Raw genomic sequence first — 25981 nt, 5'->3', positions numbered from 1 at the left:
ATCATCAACCTACATTCTCTAATTAAATTATTAACTCTTTGGTGCAGGGATTGAGTCTTAAACTTCTTTTGGGGTCCACATGACAAGTACTCTTTCAGTCATTTTTCAATTGTGTCCGACTCTTCATGACTCCATTTGGGGTTTTCTTGGCAAAGATCCTGGAGTGATTTGCCATTTTCTTCTCCAGCCCATTTTACAGATGAGGAAACTTGAGGCACACAGAGGTAAGTGACTTGCCCAGGGTCACACAACTAGTAAGTGTCTGAAGCCAGATTTGAACTCAGGAAGGTAAGTCTTCCTGACACCAGGCCCAGCACTCTCTCCAATGTACTAGCTAGCTGCTCCCTAAATCTACCTAGTACAGCGTCATGGAAATGCTTGTTTAGTACACATGTGGTAAACTACACTGAACCTGTCCAGCCAAAACTGAGTTTTAGGCCTCTCTCCTGGTTCTCCAACCCACTTGACTGGTCATTCTCAGTCTCCTTTCCTGCATCTTCATCCAGGTCACATCCACTAAATATGGGTTTCCATGGGGCTCTTTCCAGACCGTCTCCTCTTTTTCCCTCCATACTATTTCACTTGGTGATCTCATCAATTCCCACGGATTTGACTCCATTCTCTATGCTGATAATTGTCAAATCTACTTACCCAGTCCTAACGTCTCTCTTGACCTTCAGTCTCATAGGAAGTTGTCCAGTGAACATTTGGAACTGGATGTTCTGTAAACATCTTAAGCTCGACATGTCCAAAACTGAACTCATCGTCATTCTCTTCTTCCTAATTTCCCCATTACTTTGGAGGGCACCACCATCCTTCTAATCACTAAGACTTGAAATCTCTGTGTCATCCTAGACTCTTCACTCTCAGCCACACCCCCACATCCAATCTGTTGCTAATGTCTATCGATTTTACCTTTATCACATCTCTTACCTAAGTCCCTTTCCTGTCTCTGACGCTGCCACCACTGTAGTAAAGGCCCTTATCAGCTCATGCCTGGGCAGTTCCAACAGCCTGCTAATCTGTGAAGACCACTTCAAACTATCTTCCATTAATCTGTCAAAGTGATTTTCTTAAAGCACAGGTATGATCATATCACACACACCATGATGGCGAACACAAACACACACACACACACCTTTAACCACTTACTCTGTGAACCTGTGACACTAACCTTCTTGTTCTCTGAAAGAAGACACTTCACCTCCCAACTCCAGACACTTTTAATGGCTGTCTCCCATACCCAGAATCCTCTTCTTTCTCATCTCCACCTCTTAGGTTCCTTCAAGTTCTAGCTAAAATCCCACCTTTTATAGGATGTCTTCCTCAACACTCCTTACTTGCAGCTTCTTCCCTCGATTGATTATCTCAAGTTTATTTGCCATATTGTTGCTTGTACATAGTTGTTTCCACGTTGTCTCCCCCATTACATGGCAAGAATTCCTTGAAAAGAGGGAACTATCTCTTCTATATCTATCCCAGCACAATGACTGGCACATAATATTCTGTACTCTCTGTATTCTGTACTTGAATTTAACCTACTATATCTGATACAGCCTGAAATGATGTCTTTAAATTGTCTCTTGCAGGTACAGATATCTGATGATACTTATAACCTCTATGAATGGCCCTGAAGTAATGCAGCTAGCCTTAGAGAGAGGAAGTAGTGTAAGGTAAAGTCACCACAGCCCAGAGAAGTGAAAAAGTTTTTATGAGTATGAATGCCTTTGCAGATTCAGTTAGCATCAGAGCTATTAACCAAAGCTGAACAAAAGAAGTAAAAGGGACACTGTTTAAGGCCATGAGTGTTCTGTAAAATTATACCAGTGTCATTTCTACCCCTTAACTCACCCCAACCCATCCTCAGCATGTTAGCAAGTTTTCAGCAGTGAAAGGGGTGAGCTGGCCTCTAAAAGACACTCCAGAACCAAAGGACTTATTGGGGACAGAGACACTTGGGGACTCTGAATCAAAGTTTCAATGGGACCAATGGAAAAGACACTACTTCTGAACAGCGCGCCTGGTCTACACTGAACAAAAATATATGAGGGCAGGGTGGGAAGGGAAGTTTCCCTTTCAAATAGATCAAGGGATCTGAGAATGGTGTGAATTCTAACACAGTCCACAGCAGCAGAATTTGCTATCATCCATTAGCTATCCAACAGACAAACTAACTCCTTCAGCCTTTCTAACCCACTTGTGGGGAGCTTGGGAGAGGGTCAGCAGACTAAGTTGTATGTTTTCTTTGCCCTCTGTACAAGGAGGTCTCCTGACTTAAATAGTGTTTATCTTCTAAATATAACCCTTAGGTGATTCACTATCAGGGCATTTGGATGATTGATTAGAAGATTTAGGAAGATACAAATGGCACATGTGTCTCTCTTGGATGAGCACAGTACAAATTGAAATCTCCTGAGTAACAGAACCAAAGAGAACCCATGAACATTGAACCACTTGGCTACACATACCCAGGCAATGTGGCTAGGGGCCTCTGGAACAAAGGTTTCAGCTAGAACTTTTCTCAAAAGAACTGAAAGAACAGAGGAGAGTTCATTCACTGGCTCATTAGTCATTCAACAAACATATACTGAGCAATAACTAACTATTCACAAGGCCTTCTGCTTGGTGTGGTGGTGGATATAATGATGAATATAAGACAGCCCCTGCCAGTAGAAGAATACAAAGGAAAAGAATCACAAAGGACCATGCACACACCAGAGGGGGAAGCAGAGGGGGCAGAAAATACTTGGGCCAGGAGGAAAGGGCTGGGAGGATGGGAAGGGAAGAGATGCCAAGTACCCGGAAGAGAGAGTGACATTCAAGGCACTACTTTTCAGTTTCCACTTTCTCATCAGAAGGAATCCTGCCACTTAGCTGGGACAGGAAAGTGGTTATGGAAGTCACTGCAATGGCATTTCCTGACAGGCTACAGAAAAAAACCTCCCATTTTGGAGCCAGCTAGCAACAGCCTTATATAATGAGCCCAGTTTTCTATCACAATGACAGACAAGCCCAAGACTTGATTCTGGCCTGATAATCTCATTAGGTACTGGCAGTAGATAGACAGGGATTCTAAGTCTAAAGAAGCAAGACAGATCTAGAATCTGGGGACAAGATCAAGAAAGCTGCCCTCCCTGAAACTTCAAAAATCACACTTGTAGAGTTTACGCTTGGAAGGACCTCAGAGGTCTGATCCAACTCCCTCAGTCCTTGGGAGTTAGGTGATTTGACAAAATCACACACTTAGTTATTGATATATCAAGGACTAGTTAGTGATTTATCAAGGACTAGAACCTTTTGGCTCCGGCTTCAGGGAACTCTTCCACATTGATGCTGCCTTAATGTATAATGAAACATTTAGTTGTACTCTACCTTGCACTGTAATTTGGGGATAGTTTATTTCTGAGATTAATAGAAAACATAAGTAATATAAATTATGATTTAAAAAATCATATTATGTTTTGAGTGACGCAATGCTCACCATCAACAAGAGTTTGCTAAGTTCCTACTATCCACTAGTCACTCTTAACACTGTAATGGCAAATACCACAAGGTAAGTGATAGACAGACAAGGAACCTAAAAAGATTATGAAGAATGTGTTGCTACCTCCAGCACCATCTTGGAGATCAAAATGGTACTGGTTAGAAACAAAATGTTGAAAAGTTCAACTGGTTAAGTCACATTAGTTTGATAGAAATGTGGGAAGAATATCTGGGAAGAATATCTAGCTCCAGGAGGAGTGACAGAAAGATAAGAACATTCATACAATTTTAATAGAATGTGAATTGATCCAACCATTCTGGAAAGCAATTTTGAATTGTACTATGAAAGCAACTAAAATGTTCATATGCTTTGTTCTAGAAATACCAATATAGGCATATATACTATAAGGTCAGTGGTAAAAGGAAAGGTCCATATTTAAAACAAAATATTCATAGCAGTACTTTTGGTGGTTAGCAGAGAACTGGAAACAAATTAGAAGCCCATCAACTAGATAATGGATAAAAAGTACGCATGGATGTAATCGGACATTGGTGCACAGAAAAAATGACGACTTTGGAAGCAGGTAGGTGGAGCAGTGGATAGGGCACTGGGCTTAGAATCAGGAAAACTTATCTTCATGAGTTCAAATCAGGTCTCAGATACCCTTTAGCTGTGTGAGCCTGGGCAAGTCACTTAAACCTCAGTTCCTCATCTGTAAAATGAGCTAGAGAAGGAAATGGCAAACCACTCCAGTATCTTTGCCAAGAAAACCTCAGACGGGGTCATGAAGACTTGGACACGACCAACCACAACAATAACAACAACAACAAAGTAAGCAATCCAGGAAAATAATATCCACAATAATAACAACAATGGTAAATGGAAATAAGTGTTATGAAATCATAATGACCAAACCAGGTACCAAAGCAGTCCTGCCCCCCACCTTTGCAGAAGGGGACAATTACGAGGACTGAATGCTGTGTGTCAGATTTCTGAGACATTAGTCTTGCTAAAGTACCCCAATTCTTTTCCTCTTTTTAAATTCTTAAAAATCATTTATCATGAAAGTGGATCTTGGGAGGGGCATACTGGGAAATATTGCTAACAGAAAAACAAAAGCTAACAAGAATTTTTTTTAATCAGACAAAAAACATATCATTAACTTTGTTAATTAAGGATCCTTCTGATTAATCTATTTTGTTTCCTAAGTGAACTTCCCATGGGCGATGGGAGTTTCTAGACATGGGTTATTTAGTCAACCAGTATCCACCAGCATAAATGAATTGGCATTATTATTATTAAAAAAGTTTGTCATGAGCTGATCAAGTAAGGTGAATCAATTCTGATCACCCCTGGGAGAACCTGCAAAGCTGGGGATCAGATCCTGGAACCTATGGTGGCTTTGTAAAGAGGCAGCTAGTCTGTAACAATTCAAAATGACCTGCCTTACCCTTACCCACTACATTACAAAGAGGAGGCCCACCCACCTGGTGAGATTGCAGTAGGATGGGCTTGCTTTCCTGAAAGCTGGAGTAAGGGGGAAGACAGCCTAGAATGGGGAGAAACTAAAGTCAGAAGTGGAGAGATTCCTTCCAAAGACAGCCTTGTTGGGATCATGCTTGTGGGTATTAGATTGTGAGTTCCTTGAAGGCAGAATTGTCTTTTGCCTATTTTTAGGGGCATGGCACATAGTAGGAGTTTAATAAATACTGATTAGTGGTGGTGGTGTTTTAAGTTGCGGAGTATATTCAAGTGCAACGATTTGCTTCTGTAGAACGATAGTTCATTGGAAATCACCCCTAAATCTATCTAAAACACCACAGTTGCTTGAAGAAACTCTAAGGAGACACAATGGGCAATAAATGTGATTGAAGGGAAGTTACCTAAATTATGAGGGTTCTTAGAACAAACTGGTACTGATATGGAGTAAGAGAAAAGAGAGGGAAGAAGGAGGAAGGTGGCAGGAAAGATCAGTCATTTAAACCAATCTGCTGAAAACCCAAACCCAAGACCAAGTGATTCTTACCAACTCCTCTGGAGAATCCCTAAAAAACTTTTTCGAGGATTTTCCAAAGGCATTTAGGAAGAGCCCACCTGGTAAATTAGGTGTTGAGGGGGGGTTCTGTGGAGTTCAGAAAACCCTGTGATGCTAACAGACTTTTAAAGAGATCTCTCAAACACGAATGCCCAGCAGTCAAAGGGGAAGCACCAGCAACACTTCCGCTTCCATCACAGAACCTGAATGAGATGTTCAAAATTTCCAGGTTTGGGGTTTCTGATGGGGTTTCCCTGAGAAAACCACAAAATTACCAACAGCTGCCAAGAAATGCAAGCGTTTGCATCATAGCACTAAAGCAGGGAAGCCTATAGAAACTGAGAGACCACAAAGCCAAGAAGCCCAAGGGCAGGGTTCTAATTTCTCTACCCAAAACATCACTTTGAATGAACAATAATCACTCATATTTACATAGAGCTTTATAATGTATAAAGCTCTTTCTTCACAACAGCTCAATGAAATACAACTTAATACTTAAGTAGTTTTATCTCCATTTTACAGATAAGGAATTGGCTTCAAAGAAGTCAAGAGACTTTCTAGATTAAGGTCATAAATAGTAAGTCTCAGCAGCAGGGTCCAGAACTCAGGTATTTTGATTCCAAATCCAGAGCTCTAGCAACTACACCCAGCTGGGTCTCACAAAGGTCTGTTAAGCTGCAGAATGTCCCCAAGAATCTCTACTTACTTAAAAAGGTGGAGTTTCCCCTCCCTTCAAGTCTCAGATCTCCACCTAATCACTGGTCCTGGGCATATACAGCAATGACTCAAGTTGCTTTCTGAGTAATAACTTCAAGGGCAAAACTCAGTTTCTTTGGGGAAGCAGGGTAGCCAATTCTATTCCAAGAAAGGCTCTTACTCCATAATTAAAGCAGAAGCATTATCCCTTAATCTACACCCCTTTATTGGAGTCTTCTCTCTGCCCTGGATGCTGGGTATTATTATCCCATCTTACAGGCAGGAGAAACTTACTCACAAACAGGTTCAACATCTCACTTAGGTTACCAAGCAGAGAGGCAGTGGGATGGCTAAGAATAAAACCTGAAGAATACACAACCCTTGGCCCTCCACTTCCTGACCCAGTCACAATTAAGTACAAATATACTGAAGTTTTCCTCCTCACACTACCCCCACCCCCATCCTCAAAGCCCCCTGCGCAGAACTGCTGGTTATTCATGGGGATCACAAGAAATTTTGGAAAAAGAAAAATCAGTTCAAATGAGAGTATAGTCCTGATAACTAAATGCTACCCCTATTCTTCCTGAATTAGACAGAGTATTATTAGTGGCATGGCTTTGGGCTCTTTCTGACTCATAATGTAAACATTATAGGATTTAAAGCCAGAAGGGATCTTTGAGATCATTTATGCTAATCCTCTGGATTTTACAAGAGGAAACTGAGGCACAGAGATGCAGAGCACTATAATGTAAAGAACAACAGATTTAGCCAGAAGATTTGGGTTTAAATTTTAGGCTTGCCATCCATTTACTACCTGTGAGGCCTTGGTCTTTTGGACTTCAGTTTTTTCATCTGACCTAAAAATTGGCCTAAATGATCTCTAAAGTTCCACCCAGCTCATATCCCACCTAAAAATGACTTATTTAAGACATAATTAGAGGTAATAACTAGCAGAGGAAAAATCTCAACCACGATCTTGGTTATAACTCTAAATTCAGTGTTCTTGAATCTTTGTAAATTCCTTTTACAGTATTTTACTTGGTTGGTTTACCTCCTTCTGTCCCTAGGGGCTCAATGCCCTGATACTGAGTCCAAGAGCAAATGATGGATCTGTACAATACACTACAGCTCAAGAAAGGTGTGATGATGTGATGAAAAGGGCACTGGGAGTAAAGAGACCTAGGTCTGTTTTCCATATTCTGGCACTTACTGTATGACCTTAGGCAACTTGCTTACTTTCTCTGAACATCAGTGTCTTTTCTCTGTAAAATGAGGCTGGCCTACAAAATCTCTAGGGTCCCTTCCAAGTTTAAATGCCGGGTCCTGGGGTGTAATGACTAGCACTCTAGCCTCTCAATGAAGCAATCTTAGTTTAAATCTTGGTAAGACTTTAGTTTTCTTCCTAGAGAGTGTGGTAAAGTGAAAAGAACATTGGTTTTGGAGTCAGAAGACCAGACCGTGGATTCTAGGTCTGCTACTTATTACCTGTATGGCCTTGGAAATGTCAATTTACCTCTTTAGGCCTCAGCTTCCTCATCTACGGAAAAAAATTATGACGGACTTCTAAATGGCCCTTTTAGCTTATGGTTCTGTGCCTCAGATCAAAATGACACCCTAAAGACTAGATCTCCAAAGCTCAGACGAACCCACAGCCAACTTCAGTCTTCAAGATTGGTAGGAAAAATAGGCTTGTGTCATCTTGATTGACGTGATAACCTAGGAGCAAACGATTCTTTGGAAGGTAAATATCTGAGTAACCTTTGTCCAGGTCTGAAAGTTATAAGTGCTCTAAATAATCAACTCATCTTCAGCTCACCTCTTACCAAAAAAGGTCAGAAATGATGCTAAAATATCTTACTGCAGCTCACCCATCCCCTTTCTTATGGAAATAACATCTGAGGTATTGTACAAAGGATTCAATATGACTTACTAAATAATTATAATAAATAGAATTTCCAATTTCAACAGAAGAGAGAAAAGGAAAAAACAAGACAAAACTGGACTTTTCTGCAGAGGGGCATCATATAGCCTTCTCAATGCCTTTGGGCCCTAGATCTGAGATTATATTAAAAGGACACAGTGCTTGTCACTTAGCAGAGTGCCTGGCACACAGTTAGGTGCTTAATAACTGCATATTGATTGACTGACTACTTAGCACAGTGGCTGGTACATAGTTGGCACTTAATAATTGCTTGTTTCCTTCCCTTCCTTCTCCCCACATAGATCCTATTGGTAACTTATGTACCCTGGCAAGCCTAGACAGAGCTCTACACAGCCAGGGATCCAGGTGATCCTTTCTTAGCTGCTGAGTGGCTACAAATGGCACAACTCATGGGGCCATGTCACAACAGGACAAAGGTCAGAAGGAAATGGTGCACATTTCCCACCAAGAGTTGCCACAGAGGATGAATCTGAGGCAGTGGAATCCTGTCCCTCCTGTAATCAGCTGAACAAATATTTGCCCCCAAAGACAAGCTAAGCAGGAAGGCAAGCTGCACAACCAACAGGAATCATTTAATCATTATCCCCAAAGGAGTTCATTTACAGAGTAGATTTCCAGGGCTGGGTCAGCCAGTCAGGGAGAGGGTCACAGAGTCAGCTAGGCCCCAGTTCAATTCTTTCCCTTTAAGTTGGAGGTGGAAACAGGATTATGGAGAAAACAATGGATACCTATGTACTGACCTAGGGAGGTCCAGGACAAACTGAATAGAGATGAGTGATCCCTTTAGCAACTTCTGAAGGCTCAAGCTATAGTTCTGAGACTGCCACACCCTGGGCACAGCCTAGAAACAATCACATTCCTCACATTCCAGAGTCCACGGTACAGTTACTCCCTTCTACCTCAGCTCCTACAATCAATCTCTTATTCTTGAAAATTTGCTGGATTTTCTGGGATTCCTGAGAAGCCAGAAAGCTAATGGAAGACCTGTACCTGCTCCCAAGCAATGAGAGAAAGGAAAACAAACTGGGATAGGCCTTTGGTCCCACACACATCCCCTTCACAACTTTATGACTTACTAAAATGTGTGATGTTTCAATCACCTAACCTGTCTGGGCCTCTCGTACATCTACAAAACTAGAGCATTATATTATATACTCTTGAAGGTCCCTTCTAGCTCAAAAATATAAGATCCTATACTAAATTTGGATTTCACTCTTCTTAGGCAATACAAGGATAATAGGTAGTGAATGAAAGTTAGTTGCCTTTCCCAGGGAGAAGAATTAAGTGTTGCTTCTGGGTTCTTTGGCCTTGGTCCTAGGCTCAGGAGCAAAGAGTACTCTGGGCAGAAGCACCAGAACCCTTCCTGAAAGATGAAATTGGGGGATGAGGTAGAAGAAAAAAATATGGGAGTTCAGCTGCTGCTTACTGACCTCAGGCAGTACTCAATTTATACAGCATGACGCAGCAAGAGCTCAGCAAACTGACAGATCATGTGAAAAGTTGTACATAATGAATTACAGCAGTGCTAGGCACAACCAGAATCCTGAGGACAGTGCACTTTACCCTAAAAAATCTATACCTATCTTTGGGAAGCTGAGTCTCCTATGTGGCCAGGTCCACTCTGCTCTAGTCCCATGTCTAAAGGCCCCTCTTCTGCTCTGGTGGGGAAGTATTGCGTAGTACAAAAAACAGTGGTGTTCCAAAGTCTTGGATTTGTATCCTGAGTCTGTCATGAATTAGGAATGTGACTTTGGTCAAAGTGATTTGATTTCAATTTTCTCATCTGTGAGACGATGGAGTATAACTAGATTATACTGGAAGCATCTTACAGCTTTAAATCTTATAATCAGTCTATGAAAAGGACAGGCCAATTGTCGGGTTTACCTGTGAAGTAAACAGAACCTCAAGTTTCCAGAGGGAAAAATTCACCAAAGTAACTTCTCTTGTCCTCCCTGACACTCCCCAGCTCTTGAGGTTAAAGGAATGAACCAACTAACTTCAATTGTGAGACAGTGTACCTCAGGATGAGCAGTGGACTACAGAGGCTCTCAATCAAGAGTTTCAAAGTTTAGCCAGCCTATCCATTAAGGCATGAGGCCTGGTTTCCAGATAGCAACTCCTTAGGATAAAGACACTAAAAATAGAAATGGTGTTTGGCTATTCATTGGTATGTGGTCCTCAATGTTCACAACGATTACCCAACACAACAGTTTAACTTGTACTACAAGTCAGAAAAATTTGGGGATGTCTCTAGTCACAGTCTAGGGAGAAGAGAAAAGCAGAAAGAGGTCCCTGGTCCTTACCCAACCGCCATTTTCTTGGATCCAAGGGTCTAGGTGGTCATCCAAGTAAGTGGCCATCCAGGAGGTGATGCGTCCTACCAAGACTTCCATCTCCTTATCCACGCTTTCCACACACAATGCCCCTCCGAAGGAGAAGAACGCCACAATTCGGCCCCAGTTCACCCCATCCCGAAAGAGTTCATTCACTACCTGCTCAAAGCTCTGATAAGCCGTCCCTGGAGTGATGTGGAGCTGGGATGTCAGGTCACTGAAAGCCCGCCGGTACCGGAGTTCAAATTCATCTCCTGCCTCTCGCAAAGCTTGCTTCACAGCAGCCACTGGTATTGTCTCATGGGCATCCAGGCTGCTGCTGTGTCCTGTCGCCCCACTTACGGCACGGCTGTCAGCAGGGTGCCAGGAGGGGCTGCCATTCACAGTACTAGGTATCTCTGTCCCTTCTGGGGCCTCAGTCCTATTCTCATCTTCAAACTGACTCCAACTGTATCCTTTCTGAGATAGCTTGTAAGAAAGAAAGTCAACCACCAGCTCCCGGTTACTGTGAGACATTTTTACATCAGGACTGGGCTGATGCAGTTCATTGTCCAAAGCACCTGCTCTCTGGGTCTGGGATCAGCTTGACAACCCTCTTCTGAGATTCAGGGCAAAAATGCTGGTTCTGAACAGAGAGAGAGAGAGTGAGAGAGAACTTCAGGGGGGAAAAACGCAGAGGCCCCATCCACCCTACTGTATCTTCTTCACTCTCCCAAGGTTCTAGGTTTTCTTACACATCTCAGTAATTTTCCATCTATCTTTCAAGAGACCAGGACCTGAGTAAGACTGAAAATCCACACCTAGGAACCGAGCCTCACTGGGCTTTTTGCTGATTCTCACCTCCTCTCGGAAATGCCCCTTCCACCGCACCACCCCCACCCCCCACCCCCCACCCCAGGAATAACCTTGCATTCAAATCAGCTGTCTGAGCCCGGTCGGGGCCGCGGTCGGCGCCGGCCCCCTCCCCCCGGGCTGCAGGCTCGGACCCCAGGAGCCGGTGCAGGGAGGGCAACGCCGAGCCGCACTCCGGGCCCCCGGGAGAGAGCCCGGCCCCCTCGCGGATCATCCCCGCCCCTCCGTGCTCCGGCCTACCGGCGGGGCGGGCAGAAAGGCGCTCCGGCCCAGGCCCACAGGGCTGAGGTGTGCGCGGTGGGGCGGGTGCTTAGTTTGTTGTTTGGGGATGGGCTGGTTTCGGGAGCGGGTGTGCTTTTAATTGAATCCAAAGGGACTAGCCCCGGGGGAGGGTCCTCAATGGGAGCCGGCTTGGCGAGGGTGGGTGCTCAGCTCCGGTGCCTGAACCCTCTTTCCCTTCCCCGAGGCCGGGGAGGCGCTGGCGAGTCGGGGGCCAGCGCGCTTTCCTTGTCCCTGCGCCCCGCAAACGTCCCCGCGACCGAGGGGCGCCCCGGGTGGGCTCGGGGCCCGCTCCGCTCGCCCCTGGCGGAATCCGGGCATCATGGCTGCCGGCGCTTCAGGACAAAGGAGCCGGAGCCCGGGCCGGGGGGCGCGCGGACCCCCACTTCTCCCCAGCTTTTGCTTCGCAGGGGTCCCGGCAGGGTTCCCAGGGCTCCTTCCCCAGCCCTCAGCTCCACAGCGCCGCCCCCCGGGAAGGTGCGGCCGGGCCCAGCCCGAGCCACCGACGTTGCCGGGCAACCGCCTTCCTTCCCTCCCGGCGCCCCCTGGACCCCAGCACAGGCTGGAAGGAAGAGAGGAGGGGGTGTCCCGCCCCTCGATCTCCCGGCGACTCCGCCCCCCGACGGCCAATCAGAGAGGTGGTCAGGGCAGGGGGCGGGACACGAAGGCCTCCATGCCGCCCTCCGATTGGGCGCGGTGCCCGTCACGTACCCCCCCCCCCCCGGGGCGGCGCGCTCACCTGCAAGCCCCACGAGTAAAGGGGGGGCGACATCCCCTCCCCCGCCTGCGTTGTCCCAACAGCCGAAGGGCTCTGTCGGCCGATCTCCCGGCAGCGAGCTGAGAGCAGGGGGCCTGCGCGCCTCCCCGTTTGCTGCCTACCTGCCTGGCCTTCTCTCCCGGAGTTTGATTCCAGGCGGACCCGGCCTCAGTTTCCCTTGAAAGAGGCCGGGGGAACTTGCGAGCTCAGTCACTTCCGGTGCCTCGGCAGCGCGCGCGTGCCCGAGACGTAAATCGGAGCGCGCACTCCGAGGCCGCCCCCCCCCCTTGGAAAATAGAGAGAGAGCTCCCCCTGCGGGCCATGTGGGGTACTGGCCAAACAGCTCTTTGAATTGGGCTGACTTCCCATTCATTCATTCCATGTATTCATGATGGGTGTCCCGGAAGGGACCTTAGAAGTCATAATTCATTTCACTAACACTAAAATTTTTTTTGCTTTTTACTTCCATTAAATTCATCAAACATCTATTAAGTGGCTACTATGTGCCATGCACTTGGTGATTTTATTTGAATTCATATTTTAACGTTGGCATCGCATGGCTTGTTTATAACTTACTTTTTTCAACTATTTCTCTTTGATGTGAGGTGGTCCAGATTTGAGTAGGAAGAGCTCACACAGATCTACACTGAGAAAACTGCAGTACCCTCAATGATGCCAAGGTGCCACAGCTGCAGAAGACCACCTTCTTAGCAGCAGCACTTCCATTTATAAGGTATGCCTTTGTCTATGCATGACCAGGGATGTGGCCAGTCACAGTGAGTGCAAAGGCAGGTTAACAGGTCCAGGAATTTCACTGGTGTACACAAAATATTAACAGAACTGCTCTGGTCCCTTAATCTAGCTTATTGACTCCTTCCATGAATTGGAAAAAGAATCATACCCAATGAAGCATGTAGGGATCGGAATCTGCACAGCCAAGGAGATACACAGACTGATGAGATCCATCAAAGTGTTACTGGCATATATATATGTAGATATATGGAGGGACAGATGCATAAATACATTTTTAGTTGTTGAGTCATTTCAGTTGTGTCCGACTTTTTGTGGCCCCATGTGGGGGTTTCTCAACAAAGATAGGGCAGTGGTTTGCCATTTCCTTCTCCAGCTCATTTTACAGATGAGGAACTGAAGCAAACAGGATTAGGTGACTTGCCCAGGATCACACAGCTTAAGTATGTGATGTCCTATTTGAATTAGGGTCTCCCTGATTCCAAGCCTATCACTCTATTGACTGAACTACCTAGGTGCCGCACACTTACTTAATTACTTCTGAGACTTGGTTTCCTCATTTGTAAAAACAGGGATATAAATTGCTTTACAAATCTTAAAGTACTATACAAAAATCAGCTGTTATTATTCCTCCTCATCGAAACTTCTCTTATAATAGAAAAAGACAAATATGTAAAATCAGCCAACAGAACTACCATATCTGAAAATATATTAAACATTTATCATTCACAGGCTCACACTTTTCTGTGGAAAGGAGGGAAATATATTTCAAAATCCGGGAGCAAAATTGTTCCGACTTTGCCTACCTTGATTCAAATGCGAAAGGGGCCTCAACTTTCTCTTCCCACTCCAATCCATCCTTTGTCCAGCCACTAAAGAGATACTCTAAATGCATGTCAGCTCCACTGGCCCCTGCTCACTAAACTCTAATGGCTCTCTGTCACCTTCAGGGTCAAGTACAAAATTCCTTGTTTGATGTTCAGAACCCTTCATAACCTCCCCCTGCCACAGCTCCCAATTTTTCTGGTCTTCTTACACTTTACATTTCCTCAGATACTGTTCAATCCAGTGACACTGGCTTCCTGGCTGTTTCAAGAAAAAAGCATTTTCTGTGCCGGTCTCCCAGGACCAGAACAACTAAATAGTGCCTACTAACCTCCCTGCCTTCCTTTAAGTCCCAGTTAAGATCCAGTCTTTTACTGGAAGCCTTCCCCAACCACTCTTAATTCTAGCGCCTTCCCTCTGTTGATTATTTCCTATTTATTCTGTATATATTTGTGTGTATGTTGTCTTTCCTATTAGACTATAAGTTCCTTGAGAGCAGGGAATCTTTTGCCTCTTTTTTTATTCCCATAACTTAACACGATGCCTGGCACACAGTAGGCACTTGATAAATGTTGGCTGACTGATTGATAATTTCTTTCTGTCTTTGACCCCTTTGAAATATATGCCCAATAATGGGACCAATAGGTCAAAGGGCATGAAAAACTTCATTACTTTTCTCACATAATTCCAAATTGTTTTCCACAACTTTTGGACCAATTTACAACTCCCCCTCCTCCCATTTAATTAAATCAGCAAGCATTTATTAAATATCTATTATTAACAGGATCAAAAGATAAAAATAAAACAGTCTCTGCCATCAAAGAACTTACATTCTGTTGATCATCCTTGTATCTGTCTTCCTATAACCCCAATAATATTATTTCTATATTTTAATATCTTGACCATTGTGATGGGTTTGAGGTGGAACCTCAATTATTTTATTTCAGTTATTTAATTATTTTAATCAATGCTTATTGTTAGTTATTTGGAATGTTTTTAATGGTTACCTACTGCTTCTAATTCTTTTCAAAATTTCATATTCTTTGACCACTTCTCTATTGGAGAATGGGTCTTATTTCATATTTCTTGGACAAATCGTGGATAACAGGTTTTATCAGATATTTGATGCAACATTTAACAGTTTTATTATAACTTTATTGGTTTAGTGCAAAAGTTTTTTTGATACTTTGAAATGGTCTATTTTGTCTTTTATGATCTCTACCCTTTGGTTATAAACTTTTTCCCTAACTATGACTGTGAAAAAGTATCACCCTCTGCTCTCCAACTTTTTTTATGATATAACTTTTTTATATTAAACTTGTTTATCCATTTGGAGTTTATTATGTAATACATATGTCTGTGGAACATATACTATAAGGTGTTTATCTAAACCAATTTTTTGCTAAACTCTTTTCCAGGTTTTTTTTTTTTAAAGCAATTTTACTAATATATTTTATTTTTACATTGCCTAAATTTTCCCTTGAGTCCCCTATTCCTCACCCAACAAGCTATCATATAGAGCATGGAATGCTTTCTAGGATTTTTTTTTTTTTTTTAGCATTTTTTTGTCAGATAGGGTATTCTTTGCCCAGTGCTTTGCATTTAGGGTTTTATCAAACAGTGGGCTACTATATTCAATTGCTTCTGGATCTTGCTGGTCTAGGCTTTTCTACTCTCTGTCTGCCTTCATTACTCAGCAACTACTACTCCTTTGACCTTCACTGTATCCAAATTTATCACTCAATCCAGATTCTAGTGTCAGGTATCTACTAGTCTCCCAGGTCATGCTTCCTCCTTGCTCAAAGACTTCAGTATCTAGCTCACAATCTTTCTCTCCATGCATCTCTTGACTTTATGGTAGCTAGGGAGCTTTAACATACATGTTGATAGTTCTTCAAACACACCCTAGCCTTCCAGTTTCCCAGTCTCTTCTCCTTCACTCTACTTCTGTCACACACAGGGACAATGACCCCCTTGAACTTACTGTTGCCCACAAAATTATACATTCCCTTCCAAGATTAAGAATTCTGAAATTCCTTTATCCAACTACAAACCCCATCATTGCAACTCTCTCAATGCTTTATTTCTCCTAAATTTGTTCTTCATCCTCATCCTGATCTCCAGTCCCTCCACCCCTCACCGTTCTCCCAGGCTATCACCCCTGCTCTGGTTACACCTTTCCTCCATTCTGGATCTTGACCCTGTAGTTAACCAACTCAACATTGTACTTCCATCTGCTCTTGAATCCCTTGCCCCTTTGTACTACTACTATTCATGCTTTGTTAAACTCTAAGTGTGTAAACTTGTATCATCTGCCTCTTCCATTCACATGTACTACTGAACGGAGTTAGAGAAATCAATCAACAACACTTTCTTAAGACTCTATTATGTAGAAAGCACTGTACTAAGTGATGGAGATCCAAAGACAAAGAATGTTAAAAATCATAATCTTAACATCTGAGGAAACACTCTTGGCTCAGTTCCTACCTAAAAGTGGTCCCACCAAGTTCATTTCCAAATGACTGCCAGACGAGTCCTTGTCTTAGATGTTATTAATGGCCTGGATCTCTTAGAAGGTCACTTCTTGCTCCTGGGGCATCAAAGTTGTACTAACGACAAGCCTGGGTTCTGAAATGTTGGGGTGCTGGATTACTGTCCTGACCTTTTGAAACTCACATGGTAGGAACCTTCATTCCCTTCACCTCCAACAGAAAAGAGTAAAAGGAGTGACCAAGGAACAATGCCTATTTCTCAGCCAAGAGGCCAAGAATGAAGAGGTTTAACTATCAACAAGGCAGCTGAAAGGACTGAGGCAAGATATACAGTGGAAGCTTCCTCATCCATTCTAAGAACCTCCCATTCACCCACCATCAAGCTGACCAGAATTAGGCTTCCCAGAGCTTCAAGGCATTAAACTTAACCCTTCATCCAAACTCTCCCAGAATCAAGCTCTTTAGTTCCTCCACTTGGAGAGATTACATCAACTGAGCAAGCTGATGTACTCAGTGCATGTGCCATGCCCCCATTACATCAGGGCTTTCATTTGGAGACAACAGAGGGGGAAAGGCAGAGAAGAAATTCCATGGAAGGTTTGAGAAGACAAGTTTTGGACCAGCCACTGTAGAGACTATGACAGAGAATCAGGGAAGAATGAAGAGATGACCTTATAACATAAATTTATAATGGATTAAGTTAGCATGGTTGTGTGACTTCCCACATCCCAACTTGCCTATGTAGATTTATTATGCGTTATTGTTCCTTGCCCATTCCATCATTCAGGCAAACTTGCCTTTCTGAGATTCTTTACATAGAACCCTCTACCTGTTCTGTCTGTGTCTTTGCATTGCTTGCCCCCATATCTGGAAAGCACCCCCCCTTCCCCCTCCCTCCTCCCCTCCCCCCCACCTCTGGGCATCTTTGAATTCTGAGTCTCCTTTAGTGCTCAATTCAAGTACTGTCTTCTACATGAAAACTTTTTTAATCCCCCCAGCCTTCTTACCCCTAATTTTTTTTTTTGCTTAGTTGTTTCAGTCATGTCCTACTCTCCATGATTCCATTTGGGGTTTTCTTGACAAAGAAACTGGTGGTTTGCCATTTCCTTCTTCAATTCATTTTACATATGAAGAAACTGAGACAAACAGGGTTAAATGACATGCCCTAGGTCACACAACTAGTAGTGCATGAGGCCTGATTTGAACTGAGGAAGATAAATCTTCCTGATCTCAGGTCCAGCATTCGATCTTCTGTGCCACCTAGTTGTCCCTCCCATGAATTACCTTGTAATTATTTTGTATACAGAGAGAGAGGCAGCATAGTGTCGTGGGTAACTAAATGGCTCCTGGGTTCAGATCCTGTCCTAGTCATGCATTGGCTATATTTCCATAGACAAGTTTTTTAACCTCTTAGTCCCCTAAACAAAAAGACTAAAATCTCGATTGATAGATGGATTTTCCTTAGCTAGGAGTTCTCAATACCAATAAAATCATTGGACCTGTTCCTTTCCCTGCTCTTATATTTTATATGTACTTATATACGTTCATATCGTCTGCCCTAATAGAGTTGAGGAAAAAGACAATTTCATGTTTTGTATTTGTATCCCCAGTGCCTGGCACATATTAGGCTCTTAACAAATTCTGGTTGACTGATTTATTTTTTATTTATTTTTAACCAATACTAAATAGTATTGATATTTTTTTACTAATATAGTTTCAGATCTAGTAATTGTATACCTACCTTGTTCATACTTTTTCACTATTTTCCTTGAGATTCTAGATTTTTTGTTCCTCTAAAGTAATTTTGTTATCATTTTATCTAGTTCTATAAAGTAATCTGTGGCACTTAAGGCACCTAGGTAGCCAGAGTGCTGCTTTTCTTAAATGTTTGGGAAGACTGTGTGACTGTGCTAATTATCCCAATGAAGAAGTATAAATTCTGACTTGCCCATTAGGTGGTGTTCTATTTGAGCTACCAGCCCAGGGGCCTTCTGAATTTCTCTCTGACTATGCCTAAAAGAATTCAGTTTACTCACTGACTACCAGAAGGCTCTTAGCTTGAGATACTGATACTTGTTACTCAATCCACCTGATTCTATTGCATCAGCACTGGCATTACACAGTTCAGTTCAACCCCTGCTGGCCTGATCTGGAATTAATCTTGGAGAGGAAATGGAATGTTACTCAAGATACTAAAATATAAAATCCATTGTCTGTACATAGATCACGAATCCCCAACCTAGCTGGTTTCCCTTCTCTGTTCACAATCTCTTGCACTGATACATTCAAAAACTTAGTAAACTATAGTCATGGTTTATTGCACAAAGGGTAACTGAAACGAAGAAAAATTCAGAAGTTCCATTTGTACTCATCTGCCTCCAATCTACTTCTCATGTACCTCTCAGTTCTCTAGATGTGGAAGGAGAATTCTAGAGTACATGCATCACAAAGCTTGTGGCAAGGAAGAATGGAAAGCAGTATTTGTAATTCATGCCAGCATTATGGACTATGAACAAGAAAAAATGGGGAGGGGGGAGAAAGGTGATGGAATTCAGTGTCACCCTCCCAGATTATTAGCCTATCAGGATTCATAATGTCTAGCAGTCTTGGCAGTTTGGGGTCCTTTTTTCTCTTTAAATCTCTGACTCTGTCTCTGCTTCACAGTGTTAGTGTCTAGCTATCTTGCTCTATGGCTTGTTACATCTCTGTAACAGTCTCAGCAACAGTGTTGCTGCAACCATAGCTCTGGTCATTCTCATCAGACTCATGGAAACCCAGTAGCCTGAAGCCACAATCCCCCATTACCTTCTTGAGAGTCCAAAACTCTTAATTCAAGGGCACTTGAAGGAATAGAAGAAGCCAACTCTGGAGAACCCTCAGTGAAGAAGGAGGGACAAGAACGATTAAAAACGGTTCTACCAGTGTCTCTCTCTCTTCTCCCTCCCTCCCTCTCTCTCTCTCTGTCTCTCTCTCTTTTTCTTTGGGTTGTCATCATCACCCTAGGGCCAGGATAAAGTAATAATTCAGAAAGAAAGCAAAGAACAAGAAAGGCAAAAGTTGTATGTTGTTTGATAGCTAAATCTGTAAATTTATTTAGCATCATCAATAAATCAACAAATATTTATTAAGTGTTTACTATTTGCCAGGCACTGTACTGGGAACTGAGGATGCAAGTACAATGAACGAAAGACCCTACTCACAAGTAGCTTACATTCTAATGAGAAAGACAGTAACACATAAAAACACTGCTGACAGCAGCAGCAGTAGCTAGCATATATATAACACTTAGTGCTTTATAAACATTACAACCTTGGAAGGTAGGTGTGGTTATTATTTCCATTTTACAGATGAGGAAACTGAGGCAAATAGAGGTTAAGCAACTTGCTAAGAGTCACACAGTAAGTGTCTGGGGAAGGATTTGAACTTGCTTAATCTAGGTCAGGTGCTTTACCATGCCATTTAGCAGCCTCTAGAATACCTGCAAATTCTCTAAATACAGTTGGGCCCCTCCTTTTGTGTCATGCACTTCTAGAAACCAATTACCCAGATGGCAGTGGGAAGAGGCCCCTCCCATGATCTGAGGATTGGGCTCCCATTGGCCAGACCTCTGTAATACACTAATAGAAGAAATGCATATTAAAACAATGGTGAAGTTCCATTTTACCTTCCTCTTTCCCCCTTCCCCCCATCAATTGGTAAAAATAACAAAGGAATGACAATGGTTGGAGAGAATGTGGGAAGACGTGAATACTAGTACATTCTTGGTGGAGCTGTGAATTGATGGAAAAAAATTTGAAACTAGACCCTAAAAGTCACTAAATCATGTACTCCTTTTGACCCAGTGATTTGCAATTTGACAGTGATAGCCCAAAGAAATCAAAGGAGGAAAAGGATCCATATGTACAAAAATATTTAAAGCAATACTTTTCTTGCAGCAAAGAATTGAGGAATGACTGAACAAATTATGGTATGTGAATGTTCTGACTTATATGTATTATGTATCCCATTAGAATATAAGCTCCTTGAGTACAGAAACTATTTTTGCTTTTTCTTTGTATCCCAGTGCCTGGAATATTTAGTAAAGGCTTGTTGATTGATTGGTTGATTACTTACTTACCATCCCTGTAGTCTAAGTTGAAGATGAAAGTCATGGAAATTAAAGAGGATGATTAATTGGGAAGCCAGGTACATCAATATCTGTATTTAAGTCCGAGTGTTGTATGGTTTGGTTGTTTCAGTCTTGTCCTGACTCTTCGTGACCCCATGTGGGGTTTTCTTGGTAAAGATACTAGAGTGGTTTGCCATTTCCTTCTCCAGTTCATTTTACAGATGATGAGACTGAAGCAAACAGAGTTAAGTGACTTGCCCAGGGTCACCCAGTTATAGTGTCTGAGGCCAGATTTGAACATAAGTATTCCTGATTCCAGGTTTGGTATTCTATCCACTGTGCCACCTAGCTTCCCCTACTAGCTGAGTATTGTAGGGCCCATTAAAACCTGACTACCAATATTAATTTCACAGTGTCTGGTTTGTGGGTTTTATGATCCTTAATTATATAAGGATAAGGATATGTTTACTTCTTAGTGCTATATCCTTCCTTTAGGAAATATAAATGAATTTTGATATTATTTATTAATATATGTGTATGTATATACAGTTATACATAGCTATATTAATAATTAATGCCTTTCTTCTTTGTGAGATTTTTGTGGATTGGGAAGTTTATTCTCATATCCCTTGTATAGACTGAATTAGCATTCATGTGTAGAATTTCAAGGGAAAACTCCAACAAAGCACCTCTGCTGGAGGGCTTTTGATCCCCCCTTGAGTGAACAACCTAAGACTATCCTCTTGGCAATGGATAGGCAATTTAGAGACTAGACTCCCAAGGAAGACTCATGTACATAATAATTGGCTTCTATCTTGCATAACCATGTAGTTTTAGTTACTTCTGGCTTTCTTATGAATTTGCCCCTCAAACCTTCAAAGAGATAAAGTCTGTACTTATTCCCCTAATTATAACTTCATAGCTAAGTGTCCACTCGGGTCCACACAGCTCCATAGCAACCAGAATGATATTCCATTGCACCCTCCACCCTTTATTTTCCAGCCTTGTTCAATTCCTTATTCTTATTCCTCTCAACCAATTATTTTGATTAAAGATCTCAAAGTGTAAATCTGGAAATGGAGGTAACAGATACATTACACTCCCTACCTATCATCATCCTGGAATCCCTGAAAAACATGAAGTAACCCTAACACACATCAAATATGGGTCTTTTTCTATTCAAAAGAGAAAGATGGGAAGCCATTTGGGGAGCTGCCATACCATCAAACCACTCTGAATGCAGGTTTGAAGGACTCCAGAATCGCCCTCTTGTCACCAGCCTTTCTGAGGCAGAAATATTAGGCAAAATATCCTTTAATAAGCCCCATTTGGATGCATGTTTAAAAAATTTTTTTTTATTAATTTATTTGTTTTCAGTTTTCAACAATCACTTTCTTATCTTTTAAATTATCTCCTCCTCCTTCCCCTCTCCCTCCCTGAGATGGCATGCAATCTTATATAAGTTCTACACATGCATTCATATTAAACACATTTTCACATCAGTTATGTTGCATAGAAGAATTCAAATGAATGGGGAAAACCATGAGAAAAACCAAAACAAAACAAAACATAACAAAAGACAAAATAGTCTGCTTCATTCTGCATTCTGACTCCATAGCTCTTTCTCTGGATGTGGATGGCATTTTGCCTCAAGAGTCCTTTGGGAATGTTTTAGGTCCTTGCATTGTTGTGAAGGGCTTAGTCTATCAGTCCTCACGCACTGTGGCTGTTACTGTGTATAGTGTTCTCTCGGCTCTGCTCATTTCACTCAGCATCAGTTCATGTAAGTCTTTCCAGGTTTTTCTGAAGTCTGCCTGTTTGTCATTGCTTATAGCACAATAGTATTCCATTACATTCACATAACACAACTTGCTCAGCCATTCCCCAACTGATGGGCATTCCCCTGATTTCTAGTTCTTGGCTACCACTAAAAGGGCTGCTATAAATATTTCTGTACATGTGGGTCCTTTTCCCAGTTTTATGATCTTTTCAGGATACAGCCCTAGAAGTGATATTGCTGGGTCAAAGGGTGTGCACATTTTTGTAGCCCTTTGGGTATAGTTTGGACATGTAAGTTTTGTGTATACATTTTTCTCCTTTTCTGAGTATGACTGCTGAATTACCACATTATCACTCATTTGGTAAGGCCTTTGCCACCGAATACAAGAATTGAAGTGTTAAGAGAAAATAATCATCTCCTCATTTAAAAATTTCTTAAACTCTCCAGAAAGTTTAAGAGAGAGCCTTTATTCAAAATACTATGAGTGGCCCTGATTTACTGGGTGTGCAGGTAGGGGAATGGAGTAGTAGAGATACTGAACCCCTTCTTCTTCTCCTCCTATTTGGGTTATCACAAAGCTAATAAGTATCAAGTGTCTGAGGCTGGATTTTAACTCAGGTCCTCCTGACTCCAGGGACTAACTGAATTTCTTAAGAAAGGAGAAATGACCTGGCATCTGGAAGATAACTCTTTCCCATATCTGAATAGGGTAATATGTCTGGATGGAGTGAAGTTCAAGTAAGGAGAGGGTGCTGAGTGATGGCCAATATTTGGTCTAGAAAGGGAGGCCGATGCCTTCTTCTGACAGTGTGTTGGTATTGGAGAAGGTCATGGATGCAGTGTCTTTTGGGGAGAGCCAAATTACCCTGATTGCAAGAAGGCAGGAGTGTGAGAAACAGAAGCTTAATGGGAAGAGAATTCCAAATGACACAGTATATGTAAGGGTAGAGCAGAATGGAATAGGGATCAGAGACAGGCAGAAAGGGCTGAGAATTCTGGGGTTGAAGGAGAATGATAATTTAATAGTAACAGAATGAGAATAGGATAGAAAGGAATTTTTACCTAGGCATCCTTCAATTCTGAATCTCAGGGATTCAGAGAGAAGGAGGAAAATTTTGATAGATGTAGTTAATAAGTCAACAAACATTTATTAAGTGCCAGCAACTGTGCTAGACACAGGACCGTAGATTGTCACACCTTTCTCAATTAGCAATCAGTGATAGCTAGGTGGTGCAGTGGATGGAGTGCTGGTCCTGAAGTCAGAAAGATTCACCTTCCTGAGTTCAAATCCAGCCTCAGACACTTAGCTGTGTAGCCCTGGGCAAGTCACTTAACCCTGTTTGCCTCAGTTTCTTCCTCTATAAAATGAGCTGGAGAATGAAATGGCAAACCACTCCAGAACCTTTATCAAGAATAGCCCAAATGGTATCACAGTGGGTAGGACAAGACTGAATAACAGCATATATACTTTGGCCCTAGCTGGGATGTTATGATTTTCTCATCCTGGAGGGGAGCTAGGACTCTTCTTTTGGTCCAGTCAGGGTGATCAGATGGTGAGAATCCTGGTGCCAAGGGGCTTTTTTCTGGTTGTTGAGGACTAAGGCATGGTTTTATGTTTTCCCTCATCAGCACTGGCAGCTCAGCTCCAATTCCTAGCTAAGATGTTGATTTGATTGGGGGTGTGTTTGAGCTATTAACTCTCTGGGCTTCAGATTTCTCATCTGTAGGAGACTCTTCAGCATCTCATCATTTATTTCTGTAGCTGTGATATGCTGGTAAAATGCCTAACAACTGACTGGATGGGTTGGGAGGGAAAGACATGGCCACACTTCTAAGTTTAATTTGCATTGTTAACATTTTCTTCATAAGCTCTTGAGAGTCAAGTTTGAGCTGGCTCCAGCACATATCTGATAGAGAGGCTCTGATTCTAGACCTGGTGGTAGTGGGACCTAGAGTAAGGAGCTGGTCTGGATGGGTGGGTGGATGATATCAAGAGTAGCAAATTCCAGAGAAGTAAGTTGGGGTGGGGAGTTGAAGCATCATTCACTCACAGTTTTCCACACCACCTGGCTCCCCTGGTATGGACTCCCAGAATTGTCATTCCTTATTTTGCTCTTCCAGGTTGGCTGATGGGCCATGTAGTAGAAGTTTACTCTGGGAACTAGGGGATGGAGGTGGGGTAGGGAAGGAGATAGTTGCTAGGGTAGGAGCCCTGGTATCAGCACAGCCCACCCTACCTGAGTGCTTGACAGTACAATGCTTATGTGGGAGGTTATAATTTTTTTAATGTAAATTTCAGCTTTAGATAACAATATCCCACTAGCCCCAATTTCCCCTTCTGATCTCTTTTTCTTTTGTATATTTTTCTTCCTTTTACATTTTGAACAAGTCACATTTATATAGCACTTAAAGGTTTATAAACCTGTGAGACATGAATGCCAGTGATATAATCCTGGCTTATAGAGAGGCTAACTGATTTAAGCTCAATTGATGGGATCACACAATTTAAAGCTAGAAGGGATGCTTGAAATTGTAACCTAACCCTTTTCAAAATTTTATAGATGAGAAATCTGAAGCCCAGAGAGTTAGAAGTAACTTGCCCAAATAACAAAACCAAGAAATTCTGACTCCAAATCCAAGGCTCTCATATGCAATGCTGCTTCTTTCCTCATGGTCACCCGATATGAACAAAGGCACACATCTGAAAACCTGAGAAGTGTTCAGAGCTGGTGAGTCTTATTGGAGTGTGGGCCCATGAAGCCCACAACACTCTCCTTCAGTTGGAACCAGATTAAAATGTAATTGGGAAACATTTAACAAAATAAATGAAAAGATATTTAAACCTTGATGGTATTACATTTTAAAACTTAGTTGATTTGTGGCCACAAGGATCTTCATGTATGTATTAGTGGCCCCTGTTTCTATTTGAGTCTGACACCACTGATGTGACTGGGAACAGTGTGAGGTAAGTTTGGAATGATGGGTTCAAGATTAATTGTGAAGGGTCGTGAATACCAGTTTAGGAGTTTGTGGTTCACCAGATAGACCTGTGCTTTTGGAATGTAGAGATCCTATCTCTGTGGTGGGCAGAAGTAAACACAAAAGGATTAGTGTTTTTATTGCTGGTTAATAAACATTGTTTTTTGTCCTTGGTTCTCCAAGAGGATCATTAGAAGGGATTTCTTGACTTGCAAGTGAATTGGATTTACCGTGAGGCAGGGATGTTCAATGTCACCAGCTTTGCTCTCTCCTCCAGAGTCATCTGGGTCCACTGGCAAGATATAGATCAAGACATCTAGAGATGGTCCCATATGCTGGGAGAGATATTAATAAAAGAAGGAATATATTCCCAGTGCTTTACCTGGTATTTGTGTATTACTGATTTCATTTTCATGCCAAAGAGGATGTTGCAAGTTAGAAAGGATTCTTTTTCCTAGCTTCTATAAAACTCCAGTGGTTTTGCTTGGGAGGAGGTAAGAGTCCCTGAAATATGTTTGTTTTGTTTTTTTTTTGGTAAATCATATTTTATTTTTTTCCAATTATATGTAATGATTGTTTTCAACATTTATTTTTTTATACAGAATCAAATTTTTCTTCCTCCCTCCCTTCCTTCATCCCCAAGATGGCAAGCAGTCTGATTTGGTCACA

At 42.3% G+C, this 25981-nt stretch overlaps 1 protein-coding gene and 1 long non-coding RNA gene across 9 annotated transcripts in view; one reads left to right on the top strand and one right to left on the bottom strand.

The window, feature by feature from the left end:
* The window catches only part of BCL2L1 (BCL2 like 1), a 44179-nt gene extending 31540 nt beyond the window's left edge, over positions 1 to 12639 (bottom strand). The window contains exons 1-2 of one of the 8 annotated variants that reach the window (XM_072631647.1): positions 12501 to 12639; positions 10461 to 11115 (exon numbers count right to left, since the gene is read on the bottom strand). In XM_072631647.1, the coding sequence (XP_072487748.1) occupies positions 10461 to 11006 (546 nt within the window). In that variant the 5' untranslated portion in view covers positions 11007 to 11115; positions 12501 to 12639. Of the gene's footprint in view, positions 1 to 10460; positions 11116 to 11395; positions 12196 to 12360 lie in introns of those variants that run through there. The other 7 variants (XM_072631644.1, XM_072631651.1, XM_072631648.1 and 4 more) reach the window with 7 other exon arrangements.
* Positions 12640 to 12992: 353 nt separating this feature from the next.
* On the top strand, positions 12993 to 25682 carry LOC140519001 (uncharacterized). The gene is made up of 3 exons (XR_011972067.1): positions 12993 to 13111; positions 24895 to 25062; positions 25590 to 25682. It is a non-coding gene; the product is annotated as an uncharacterized lncRNA (long non-coding RNA).
* Positions 25683 to 25981: the final 299 nt, after the last annotated feature.

The sequence above is a fragment of the Notamacropus eugenii genome, chromosome 1, assembly GCF_028372415.1.
Source record: "Notamacropus eugenii isolate mMacEug1 chromosome 1, mMacEug1.pri_v2, whole genome shotgun sequence".
Lineage (NCBI taxonomy): Eukaryota > Metazoa > Chordata > Mammalia > Diprotodontia > Macropodidae > Notamacropus > Notamacropus eugenii.
This window is presented reverse-complemented; position numbering and strand designations above follow the sequence as displayed.